This window comes from Tupaia chinensis, unplaced genomic scaffold (genome assembly GCF_000334495.1).
Source record: "Tupaia chinensis unplaced genomic scaffold, TupChi_1.0 Scaffold000672_1, whole genome shotgun sequence".
Taxonomy (NCBI): domain Eukaryota; kingdom Metazoa; phylum Chordata; class Mammalia; order Scandentia; family Tupaiidae; genus Tupaia; species Tupaia belangeri.
In genome coordinates, this window is record NW_006160195.1 from 1,340,582 (window position 1) to 1,354,564 (window position 13,983).

The 13,983-nt window shown below is 41.8% G+C and overlaps 1 protein-coding gene across 1 annotated transcript in view; it reads right to left on the bottom strand.

The window, feature by feature from the left end:
• The window catches only part of SPOCK1 (SPARC (osteonectin), cwcv and kazal like domains proteoglycan 1), a 603,884-nt gene that overhangs the window by 340,271 nt on the left and 249,630 nt on the right, over window positions 1–13,983 (bottom strand). The window contains 1 exon segment of the mRNA XM_014592244.2: window positions 1,958–1,966. Coding sequence (XP_014447730.2) covers window positions 1,958–1,966 — 9 coding nt within the window.

A 13,983-nucleotide genomic window follows, 5' to 3' on the forward strand; every position in this document is an offset into this window, starting at 1 on the left:
ATTATATAAAATATATATTCATAGATGTATTTTAAAATATATTTAATAAACATGAATACATATATCAATATATGCATGCCAAGAACTATCTGCTCTATAATGCATTTTCCAATGAAATCTTTAAGCCTATCTAACATGAAATGATGCCAAAATATTCCTGCTATAATTTGGGTGATTAAGTCTCTTCATTATGGATGATCATAATGAACTGGGAAGTCTACAGTTTTCAGCCCATTTCAGTGATTGAATTTTCTTTCACTGTGCCACAGTCCAAAATTGGCAGACACAATTTACCTCAAATATTCCCCCAGAGATTTGCCTTTCAAGAGGTGGCCATTTCAGCTCCAAAGAATGGCAGAACCGTCTGAGGGAGAGATGGGGAGGCAGAACCAGATAGAAACCCAACTGCTTTGACTCTCAGTTATGAACAAGATGATGTAATTTATTATATACCACAGTTTCAGATGCTTTTGATCAAAGACGTTTAGCTCATATGAAACAGATAGTTTCTCCCTTATACATATTTTAGCTAAGCTGTGTGAGCCCTGTAGTTTCATCTAAGATTACCTGAGATGACATAAATTACCAGCCTAGAAAATAAATGGGAACCTTGTTTGTTTGGCCAGTAGGGAACAACAGAGAGAACAGAAGGAACCCAGGTGAAGCAGAGCAGGTTGCCACTTTGGGCTGGTCTGTGGGCCCATGACGTCACAAAAGGGACAAGCCCTTCCTTAAAGGGTCAAGTGAACTCCAGCTGACTGTAGATCCCAGATGGAGGCAGATGCCACTCTAGCCCAAGCCCTTTAGAAAGAGATCAATAAAGGGACCATAGCCAAACTGCTCTCAAAGGGATTCAGTGTAAACTACTTCATTTTCTCGCTATTTGACTGGGAAGAATAGTAAGAAGGGCAGTTTGGGGGTGAGGTAAGTGTCCCTAAAATAATAAAAGTCACCAGAAGAGTTAAATTTTGAAACAACTTTATGTAAGTGTATCAGCTACAAAATGTGACATTTTCCAGTAATTTGTGTGCAATAGAAATCCGCTAATCAAGCTACTGTATGCCACAAAACACTCCTTTTGTTGAGGAGCTAGTTTTCCATGTAACCACCTCACCTCTGAGCTGTTTCAGTTCACCTCTCTGAACAAGCAACGTGCTATGTCCTCTCAAGCAGGCCCCATCCATCCCCTTCCCTCCCAATCTCTGAGGCACCCCAGTTACAATCCTTCTGAATGAAGAGGCCCAATAAACTAACTGGCCCCACCTAAGGCCTGTTAGCCTTCTACCCACAGACAGTGCTCATGAGAATCCTGCACACCAGGGACTGAGAGTGGTTGCATCAGTGCCTTTTCATGTGCACACATTACCCCCATACACCTGGACCTGGGCTACTAAGCAGGAGTGGGTCTTACCTGTCACAGCACACAATAAATCCTTCCTGAATTACATAAAATATAAGTGAGCTGTTCCAGCTTTATTAACATCTCTGTATCCCTGTGAAATTCCCATTATTGTTACTGGTGTGTGTAAGCACAGGTGGGTGTATGTTTATACACACTCTAAATCACTTTCATCCTGAATAGAGCGATTCTTTGATAAATTGGTCTGACATTTGGTTTAAAGTCCTGCAGGCCTTAGACAAAATGATTTAGAAAATAACAATGTCAGTTGCTCTGCTCTTTCAATAAATAACCCACCAGTAAAACACAGATAATAACTGACAATCATACTTGTACTGTAACTAATGAGAAAAGATAAAGCAGCAAATGGACTGTTTATATGCATTTGATGAATTGCATCCCCTGGATATACCAATGAAAAATAAATGTGTGGTACTGGTTCACTGAACTAAAACAAATATTTACCGCTGAGATTTAGGATTTAGAATGAAATTTACATTTTATTCGGCAACTATTTTGATGCTAGGTCTACATACAGTTGAAAAGTCAAAAACCTACCTCAACTTCCTGAGCACGAAAGCATTATAAATGAGGGGGAAAAAAATAAAAGAATACATCAAACAATAGGAAGGAATGTAAACATTTGATCATTGCATCAAAATTTCAAATTATCATAACATTAAAAAGATCATTGCCAGATATTTTCTCTTAAGTCACCTACCATTATTTCTCTGAAAAGGTCCCATCATTTACTAAGTTCATGGGAAAGGACATGAGGTTCTGTGGTGGAATAAATTAAGTAGGGAGAAGTCTGCCTAAGCTCTACTGAGCTATGTCATTACTGTTGAACAGCTAGAAAAATCATGATTAAATCCAAACACTCAGCCATCATGACTAGCTACAAGAATTCCAAATGAATAATTGCCTGTGACATTGGTCCAAAGGGCAAAATTCAATAAAAATCCCAAGATGACATCAGAGACCAAGAGTAATAGACCTTCTACATTGCTGCAAAGAAATTCTTTTGCAGCTTCAAAATAGTTTGAAAGTGGGGGGCTCAGACTTGAGAAAGATAAGGCTTTATCGTTCTTAGAAATATGTAGAATGAAAAGGACTGTTAGGGCCCCTCCAGCTGATTAAAGGGTTATAACCACCATAAAGAGTTCCCCCTTCCTGGAGACTCTGTCTGCCTCCATCAGTCCATTCAAGCTGGGATGGAGGGAAATGACCTATTGATGTGTCCTTTTCCCAGAAAGAAAAACTGAGTCTGAGGTTTCTTCCCCAAAATACACTCTGCACTTGGATTTTTCTTCTAGGGATATGAATGGATATGCTATACCCCATTTGTACTCTGATTAAGACAAAGAACGTCTCCCCAGACTCAAAACCACCCACGCACTCGACTTCTTTAGCAAAATTATCAAGTAGTCTGAGCTAACTGGAACCACCTTCTGAATATGGGGAAGGAGAGAGGTGGTCAGTATCACAAGTCAAAGGGAGCAAAGATCCTCTGGACAGAGCAGGCTTTGAAGCTGATGTGGGTTTAAATTCTGACTCTAGCACTCACCAGTTGTGTGGCCTTACACCATTCACTCAACTTCTCTGAGTCAGTATCCTTCTTCATAAAACAACAGACCACTTACACCTACCTTGAAGGATGGTCCCAATGACTCATAATGATGCAAAGTGCCTGATACATTGGTTTTGCATAGAAAAATATCTCATGACTTTTCCTGACGACCCAATATTATCTGACACGTAAATGATATAAAATATACACATGTCCATGTCCATTTCCAGAGGCTTACGATAGTGTGTTAGCCCAAGAAAATTGAGGGAAACATTTGGCTTTGTATAAATATTGCTGTTCAAAATTTCAACAGTGTGACTCTTGCACATTTGAATCTTATCAATTAGGCCCAAGTGAAGAGAGATCAATTGCAGCTGGGAAAATTAATTATGAAATAGTTTAAATGTATATAATTTCATTAGTCTCACATATGAAGAGTGGTTTAGGAAAACATGCAACAAAATCTGAAAAAGTGAGTTGCAGGCATCTTTCTGTTTAAAGGTCAGACTCATACTTTTTCAGATTCAATGACCCACCTATTAAACAGATCCAGTCATTAAAACAAGATAATACACCTTTGGGATATTTTGTGCATCAAGGATAGTGTTTTGAATCACTGTAGTGTATTAAAGATCATATAAACATAAACAGAATAATCAAAGCTTCAATTATGATGAACTATATCATGATAAGGGGGCTGGGCCTGCTCTGAACAGGTCACATTTCTTTGTAACCATCTATTTACATGTACAAAACAGATGGGGAAACCTGAAAGGGTTCGTCTCATTGGCACACCAAAAAAGGCCCTTGCTACCATGCAGCTTGGAGCATGTAAACCTTTATTTCCCAGAAAGTGCAAATTATACTGGCTGGAGGCCCAGCCTTGTCCAAGTATCACAAATTCCAAATTAACTTGGTCTCACCGTCTTTCTGAAAATACCACCTTCCCATACCCACCCCCTCAATAGCAGGCAGGCCTCTGTGAACATCCAAATGCTACATTTTGGAGAACAGAATAACTATTAACTATCAGCTCACCCCCTCCTTTCCACTTGTCCTCTCTGGAAGGTGCCAACCTCATAGTCTCATCCTAAGGGGCTGACCACTGAGGCAAGGTTTAGAGCTTTTCAAACCCTGAAGCCTGGTCCTACCCTGAAGTATAGACTCAGTGGCCTGAGGGATGACCTCCACAGTGATATTATTTTCAAGCTGTGCAGCCTCTATTTGGGCTAAAGGAAGCCACAAGAAACTCAATCCCAGTGACTGAGGACCAAGGGAAAGCCAGCCATGCTATGAAGGGCAAACCAGGTCCAGCACACCAGAGGCCTTCTTCCCCAGCTTCTGGAGCTTTCCAAAGTGATTTCCCTCTTGTATTTTCAGAGTCTTCCCCTTGAAGGCATCCCCATCTCTGTACATAGTACCTATCCCACCTGGCTGTCCACTCAGCTGCCCAGGCAGGAACCCAGACTGCAGATTAGACTCCTCCCTTTCCCTTTCCTTTGCCATTTAGGCAACAACCATGTCCTCTCTGTTGTCACACCTAGATCTCTCTCTGGTCCCCATGCTTCTCTGCATCAACACAGCCTCTCCCTCATTTCAGCCTCCATGGTTTCTCCTTGTATCACTGCCACTATTCTAACCAGCCTCCCTGTCTCCCTGAGCACTTTCACTTCACAGTGACCTTCTAAAAGGACATTCTGGCCCCATCATTCCCCTGCTTAAAGAACTGGAGTGGCTCCAGATTAAGGCCAAACCCACTAGTGCAGTTTACAGGACCCTCTGAGCCCCAAACCCCACTGAACCTACAGCCTATAGCCATACTCCAGGTCACATGATTCCTTCCCATCATCACCCAACTATTTTTCAGTCCTTATTCCATAGCCCATGCATTCTTAAGCCTATTTGTTCCCTCTCTTCCTAAAACACTCTTCTTTATCCCTCTTTGCTTAACAATTACAGCTCTATCAAATCCCAGTTTAGGCACTACTTCTTATGAGAATCCTTCCCTGCCCCCTATCCCTCTGCACCTGAGGCATCTGTGCTATGTGGTCTACAGCCCCCTGTGTCATTCCCAACAGAGCACTGCCTGCTCACCAATGCTGCCGCAGCAGCTGGTTACTGTTCCTCAGCCCAAGGACACAGACAACATGCCCAGGGCCTGGGGCTGGGCAGCTTCACCACTGAACCTCAAGGGCCCAGCAGAGCACCTGTTGTGCAGCAGGTACTCGATAAACATCCACTGAATGAATAAAGACAGTTCGCCTCTGCTGGATTTTGTCTGCTTTGTTTTTAAGTTTTTGTTTCTTTCTTTCTTCAGTGAATGAGTGTGTGTGTGTGAGTGTGCATGTGTGTGTATGTGTGTGTGTGTGAGAAAGAGAGAGAGAGAGAGACAAAGAGACAGCTCCCCCAACATGTTGTTGATGCTACAATCACTCAGCTTCAGCCAGCCCTGGATCATTGGCACACATACAGCCAGCATTCCCAAAGAAGTCCCAGGATGTGAACCTGTCAAGCCTGATTTACCTCATTTAACCCTTAACTATGGGAGACAGGAACCATCAGCAGTTCCATGTTATAGTGGATTGTTGGAAAAGTCATGACATATTTTTCTGTCTTTCTATGCAAAAATGTCACATGACATTTCCAACAACCCAATAGTTGAGAAACTGAAGCTTAAAAAGATGTTACTACACAAGGGCACAGAGCTAGTAAGAAGTAGAACCAGGATTTGAACTCAGTTTTTTGCCTGACTCTTAAGATCATCCTCTACTCACACATATCACGTCCTCAAGAGCACAGTGTGAAAGGAGGGGCACAGAGGGTTGTGAGGACCGAGGCCCTGGGGAGAGAGGATGAAGCTGGCTGCTCTGTAGAGATGAACCATGAGGCTTACAGGAGATACCAGGGGACAGGAGATGAGCACATAGACCAGAGGTTCCCAAGAGGCTCACACTACTATTACCAGGACCCTTAATGTAGGTAAAGCCTCAGCTTTCCCACCTGTGAAATGGAGGATAGAAATACTGGTCCCATAGGCGAATCCATCTCTTGTGTACCGGGCTCCAGGAAAGCAAGCAGGACACCCTGACTTCTGGATCCACTCCTCCTCAGGTTCAGCCTCCCAAGATAGCTTCCTGGGCAGAATTATAATCTTCAGTTCTGATGAACCAGCCTCCAGGGCAGGAGTCTCCTGCCTTTGTGAGCTCTGGTTTGAGTGCTCATACCTGTCTGCCACCAGCACTCCCAGGAGCACAGTTCAAAGTGCAACATGCAACATTGACAGCAAAGAACTGTGCAGAGGATCTGGTGGCCTTTGGCACCAGCCATCTCTCTGGAAACCTATGGTCACAGACTTTGCATGAAATTTTCATTAGCAACAGAGTTCAGGCTGCTACAGTTCCTCCCTGCCCTGCCATTCAGCCTCTTCTCTTTGAAGAAACATCTGGGAAGGGTAGCAATAAAGACTCCCTAAAACTGTCCTGGCTGGCATCATACTAGACCCCCCCCCCTGCATTCTGAGGCTCCAGCCCACGGACCACGTATACACAGCAGATGCTCCTGACCGAAATACCAGAAATAAGGCCTTTTGTCTACTCCAAGCCCAGAGTGTCATGATCAAGATCTAAGGGTTCTCATTTTAAATTTACAAGTTCTGAAGTGGCATCTCCCCTCCATAGTAAGAGGTTACTAGACTAGACAAGTCTGCCAAAAATGAAAGTACAGTTCACTTAAACAGTTACTAACAAGGCTTCAAGGGGTAAGAGTGAGTATCCTTTCTCTGAGGAATAGCCACTACGTAGGTAGAACAATCTTCTGAGATTGACCAAGACTCTCCACAGGACCTACACTCCCAAAGGTTGCTGGGTCCAGTGAAAACTGGACATGGAAACTTGTGTTATGCTTTTATATGGCCTACCAAGCATCAGAAACTCAGTAATGGATGTAACACAGTCTCTCAGCCCTAGTGCTGCCAAAAAGATGCCTGATAAGACTCCAGAGACTTATAGATATGACCACCAGCACTTCACCCAGGCTCCAACTTGGGGACTTGATCACCTGACCCCTTTGGACAGAGAGATGATATGCTTATGTCATATGAGCAAGACTGAGAGCCCAGATTGCCTACAAGAGAACTGTCTTCATGCCAAGAACAATGTAGTCCAGCCCTGTGATCAGAAGGATCCATGTACTAGTCACCCTCCTCCAAGGGCATTTTTATGACCCCTCAGGCTAGTTTAGGCTCTGAGGCACCCACAGAGGCAGAGTAAGTTAAGGCTAGAAAGAAAGCTGGGGCCAGAGTCTCAAGGACCTTGTTGCCTGATGAGATATCTAGATCTTTTACAAGCAAAATGAGAAATAGTGACTGACTGTTTAAAAAAATAATTGGAATAATACTGATAATGATGCTTGGGAAAAATAATAAAAAGTTATTGGATGATGAAATGGGGATTTTAATGTCTCTGTATTGACTGATATGCATGGTGTTCCTTCTGGAAAAAGAAATGTAATACACTGTGAAGCTATATGTGATTCAATGGAATGTAAACAAGATTATGATGATAATAAATAAATTAATTTAAAAAAGAGATATCCAGATCTAATCTGTAGGCACTGACGACTTGCCAGAAGGCTTAATTGGAAGGTGACCCCATCAAGATAATATTTTCTTAAGTATTCTCAGCAGGTGGGACAGGATACCAGTCAAGAAGTTCATTCTATATGTGCACAATCATACTAATAAAGATTTTGCTACATATCTGACCTTATGATAAGCCAGAAAACAGCTATGACTAATAACCAACCCTTACTCTCATGAATCTTACAGTCTAGCTAAAAGAGAGGGAGCCAGGAATGTAAGCAGATGAAGCATAATACTACCTGGTCATGTGATCTTAACAAAACAAAACAACAACAAAGCTATAGGAACGTTGAGGGGGGAGCCACCAATTACTCAAGGGATCCAGAGTAGACTCTACTGAGAAAGGGGAACTCAAGCTGGACCTTGAAGGATAAGTCATTTTCCTTCAAGGTCCTGGCTGCAGTAACTCTCAGTTCAGGTAAAAAGCAATGATACCTGAGCGCAGATGCAATGACAGAGAAGAGACAACAGGAGCCACTTGCCAACTCTGTAGTGTCTCACACACCTGTCAGTCTGTCCTGGGCTCTGGGAATAGGAAGCTCTATAGCTCCTGTGGATGGGTATTGGGGATAATGCATATCTGATGATAATTATAATCAGCCTACTTTAGAAAAAGGCTGAGAAATGACATGTCCAAAGGAACCACACTGAGTTGCCTCAGGGACAAGACAAAAGCCACAGCCTGGCCATTCCAACCTCATCAATGAAAGTCCCCATGTCACCTGTTAAGAACACATATGAGCCATTAAGAAACACAATTAGAGCCACCAGCCTGTCTGCTTTCCCCTTCCTCCCTCCTGAAGAGATGTATTTCTGTTTATTAAATAATAAATAAATATCTTTCTCTCTGGAAGTGAGCTCCCTGGGAACATGACCACACTCTGGAAACCAGAGCCCTGGAGGAGTGGTAACAACTAGTGACTTCTTGTTCCTACTCAAACCACTCTCATTTACTCGGGGCAGAAATAAGAAGGGATGAGCAGCCAGGGTACCCTGGTTCCCATATTTTTTTAAAATAAAAACCCTCAGGGTATCAGGCAGACTCATTTATACAATAACAAAATGTACATTAATAAGGACATATTTATTTCTCATGAAGGAGCAGTCAGCTGGCAGAATCCATGTAATATGTTTATTTTTTTATGTTTTCATTTCATTTATTACTTGGGGAATAATAGGAATGTTAATAACAATGAAAGTCCCTTCCTATTCTAAAATTTTTAGATTCTAAATATGTCAAATAATAAATCACATATGCCTGAAAGCTTTGTGTCAGTAAAGTTGGAATAATTTTCAGAGATTAGCAAGGATTAGAACATATTGGAAGAATCCAAGGTGGACTAAAGAAATAAACTGCTTTTGCTTTTTTATTTTTACTTTCAAATTTTAAGAATCTCCTGTGAACACAAGAAGTAATTATGTCCTAGATCTTTAAAATCTCTTTCCTGTTAAATAACTTATAAAGAAAGATTTTACTTGGGTTTTTCACATGATGTCAACACCACTGAGATAGAATCTCTTGAACAAATTTATAAGACCAAATTTTTTTAACCAAATGCCCTTCTACTGCAAGTTGAAGACTTAGAGGAAAGTCACATAAGAAGACAAGTGAAGAAAACAGAACACCAAGAAGCAAAAAGGAGGACCAAAGATACAACAGTGACTACTTTGTCTCCCCCATAAACACATCCTCTCAGTGCTCAAAGGCCCTCCTCCCTCCTAGGACTCAAAGCCCTGCAGAGAAAGAAGGGCATCCATGTCCACCAGCATGGTTGAAGTCAAGACAACGTGACTACACAGGACTAGTGTTTTCTCCTGCTTATTATAACTGATTTTCTCAGGACTCTCTGGTGGCACATTAGTAACATGACACCCAGAAATGCTGAACTCACATGGAAAGGTCCCGGGTTCATATCCTGAGGCCCTGTGTACACACCTAAGATCTAGATTGGATGAGGGTGGGGGTGGATCATGGTATGAACACCCTGCTAGAGGTGACAGGAACTCATGTCTGTCTGTCTGTCTGTCTGTCTCTCTCTCTATCTATCTATCTCATATGGAAGAAATTTTTTTTAAGTCGGTCTTCTCATTTAGTCCAGTGCATAATCACATTTTCCAGGTAATCCCATTATTCTTAAACATGACCACTGTAAGAAGAAAATAAGAAAACACAGAAAAGGACTACAAAAAAAATCAAAAGGATAAAAATGGTTATCTATGATTGTAGAAACATGAAGGATTTCGTTCTACTTCTAATTTTTTGTTGTTTTCAATTAAACATTTATATGGATGACTTCATGAATTTGCACAAGGTCTACTTATTCATTCATTCATTTACTCACTCATCCATTTATGTAAAGTTCTTCAGGACAGGTAAAATAAAGACAGGACTATCAAAACAATGTTTTTAGATAAACTCTAGCCCAAAGTGCTAAAAAAGTAATTTGAATATAAATTCCCTTAGCTCTAAGCTCTGTAACATAAGATCCATGTACACCACGTACACTCTGAAAAACATACCTACATTCCAGACATGGGAAGTTAGAATGAAGAGCTACTTGGGCTGTGCCAAGGACAAAGTCCAGGAATGTTTATAGGCAGCTGAAGGGAACAACAAACTCTTATATAGAGCCTGTTTCTGAGATGGCAAATAGTGTCACCTATTCATTTATTCCTTTCGTGCTAGCATTTCTACTACCTTATAAAGAAATTAAAGATCTGAAGTAAGCAGGGGGTGACCCTCAGCTTACCTACCAGTACGCAGCCCATGGCCCTTCCAGAAACATGCTGGAGGAAGGCCCAGAGCTCACAGCAGAAATCACACATTTACCCACAAGATGGTGACAGCTCCTGCAACAAACCCAAATTGCAGTTCGATTTAATAAGGCATTCGAGGCTCAGATACCTCATCTAATTTACCAGCAGGACACACAAATCACAGCTAGTATCAGAGGCACCTTGTCAGGACTGCCTGCTGAAATTATTTGGGAATAATACTACATGGGTTATTTTCACATTGCCTGTCAAAGCCTCAGATGACTGTTTCTCCTATCTTCTTCTATCCCCTCCCCACCAAAAACAAAACAAAACAAAAACAAAAACAAAAACTCAGCTCTTAGCCTTGCTTGGAGCTGGAATCAATGGTTCTGCTTCTAAATATAAAATACATATAAATGCCTATGGCAGTTTTTTCATGGTAAATTCTCGACATTGCCACTACCACTGCCTAAGTGACTCTGCGCAAGTAATTTAACCACTCTGAGTTTAAGTTTCATTATCTAAAAATAAGGAAATGGTGCCCCCTGTATCAGGGTTACTGGAAGATTATTTGAGACATGTAAGAGATCTTCACAAACTTCACAGGAAATTAGTATTATGGAAAAAATGTATGTAATTCCAAATTAAAAAAATTTTTACATCAAAATAAAGTCAAACTTCAATTTTATTTTTCCACAAACTTTCTGAAGTCCCATAGTAATTAATTATCAGAAAACTCATGACATACTTTTTTTTCCATGCAAAAATGCATCATGACTTTTCCAACAACCCAAGATATGCTTAGTCCATTTTCTGTTGGTATAACAGAACACCTGAGACAGGGTAATTTATAAAGAAAAGAAGCACATTTAGTTCACAGTTCTGCAAAGTAGGAAATTCAAGATTGGGTGGCTGCATCATTGGCTTTTGGTGAGACTCACACTACATCAAAGATGGCAGAGAAGTGGAGGGCAAAACAGGCACATGTGAAAATGAGCAAGGCATGGGAAGCAACCTTGCTTTGTAGCCATCCACTCTCACAGTAACTAACCTGTGCATAATCCAGTCCTGTGAGAGTGAGAACTCACACAGTCCCACAAGAATAAGACCAATCTGTCTATGAGAGTGGAGCCACCATGACTTCCCATTGGGTCCCACCTTTTAAATGTTCTACTCTCAACTCCACCACACCGGGATCAAGCCTCAAAGTGAGTGTTGCTGGGGACAAACCACAGTCACAAACTATTAGGCTGTCAGGAAAGTCATGATGTATTTTTCTATGGTTTTCTATGCAAAAATAAGTCATGACTTTCCTGACGACTCGATGTATCATATGTGAAAGGCCTAGCATACAGTATACACTAAGAAATGGTAACTACATTTTTAAATTAACTCCAGTATATCCCCTGCTCAAAATTGATAAGTTTTAAAAATGTATCATTAGTTTCTTCTGGATTAGTACACTTGTGATGCTGCCATCCTGACTCTGAGGAGATTTTTAAGAAATCAAATCTGGGTGATGACTGGTTTAGAAAAGCAGTAGCTACTGCTCTGTGCAAAAGTGTAAATAAAATGCCACTTAAGTAATCACATTACTCACAGCTTAATGCATGTGATCCAGAGCTGCGAGCAAGCGTGTGCGTGTGATGGATTTCTCATTATCTATCGGCTGCCACTGTAGTCCATCCAACTGTCTGCAGGCATCCTGGCTGGGAATGTCTACATCAGTTCTTGAAGGACCCTAAAATTCTGCTATAAGTGGGAACAGACCTAGTGGGAAGGAGGTTATGCCTTCATAATAAGGTGATAACATAAACAGAATTTTTTGTTTAGGGAAGACCTGCCAGATTCTAAGTCAGCCATTAAAGGTCCCTTCATCAGCTTCCAGGTACTCCCAAGATAGTTACAGCCAGAGGAAATCTTTAGCTTAATCCTTCAAGTCCCTGACAGATAGGGAATGAGCCTCTTCCAATACTATGATGTCACCTATATCACCTACTTTTGAATGAGCAGTGCCAAGTGTCAGATCAACCATCAAAACAGGAGGAACCAGCAGTTAGCATAATAGCTATTTTGCTGAACTCCCATGTAGTCGACTGCAGTTCCAGTCCCAAACCCAGTAGCTTAAACTCAGGCTGGGTGCATGTGCATGTGTGCCCAAGATCCCCAGGGGAGAATGGAGGAGAAAGGATTGCAGCATGGCCATCCCCCAGGGGGGTGATTTCTTGCTTTCTATCTCTCTGTCTCTGTCTTTCTGGCAAGCGCACATGCCCAATAGCACCCCCCCCCAAAAAAAAAACACACACAAAAACAAATCAAACAAATAAACAAACAAAACAGGGGACCAGCCAATGATATACTGGGATTTAGCTCCTTTTTGAGGGAGGTCTCTGAAACCCCTAGACTTCTCATTAACTTCCCAATGCTTTCCCAGGTACTTTCCATTCAGCTGCCCTAAAAAGTATCAATAACTACTAGGTACATATGTTGGATCCTCAGACCACTTGTGCTCTGGATAAATGCAGATCATTGCATTCTGGAAAATGCGGGTGTGTGTGAATATTCTCAGGGCAGGATATGAGGCTTGGTTCTTAATATTAAACCCAGGTCCACAAAGACACTGATTGCCTTTCCTCAGAGACAGGGCTCCCTGACAGTGGTTGGCTTTGACTGGGGCAAGGCTAGTCCTGAGAGACTCTACCCTTCCTGCCTCTACCTCCTGGTGAGACTCTACCCTTCCTGCCTCTACTTCTATACCCTTATGGTCTTCTCCCTCACTTTTCTCATCAACACATGCTCTTTGGCCTTCCTTCAGAGCCAGGTGAAGAGTACTAGTATAGCTCCTGAGCACTCATATTTTATAAGGGATCCAAGCCTAAATCCTGCCAGTGTCTTTGCCCCATGAGCAAATGACATACCTGTCAGTCTTGGTCCAGGAAAGGATGGAAGGCAAGGATGGTTAAGAACTAGTAGAGAGGGGAAAGGGAATGAAATAATTGGGCAAATAGCCTTGCACGAAGATATACAGTGATCAGGAAACTAGGCATGGTCGGTGGGAAATTAATTTCTTCTATACATGTGAAATTGACCCATGAGCAGCAGAGGACCCACATCCTCAGAAAGGTGTGGCATTCTGTCATGTTCTAACGAAAGCTCTGGAACAGCAACTGAGCCTGTGTCTGACCTACAGCAAAAGCCAGTGAATGTTTACTGACATCCACCACCTGCCAAGCACTGTGCTTTGCTCTTCACATAGACTATCTTACACAATCATCATGAAGACTGCAAGGATGGAGTGGCTTATATGCTTTATAACTGAGGAAGTTACAGCTCGGAGAGGTCATTTCAGATCACACAGTCAGAAAACAGCAGAGAAGGCATTCAAACACAGCTCTGTCCAGCTGCAGGAGTTCAGCTCCTGCCATACACCACAGTAGCCTAGTGTTTCAAGTTGGCTAAGGATTCTACCAAGTGGAAGTTCTAGACTATCAATTCCGCTGATCCCACTCAGACCTAAACAACCAATAGAAATTCAGAAGTTACTGGAATTAAAGCTGATATGTAGAGAATGAATATTCCTCTTAGCAATTAGCAATGTAATTCTTTTGAAGGGAAAGA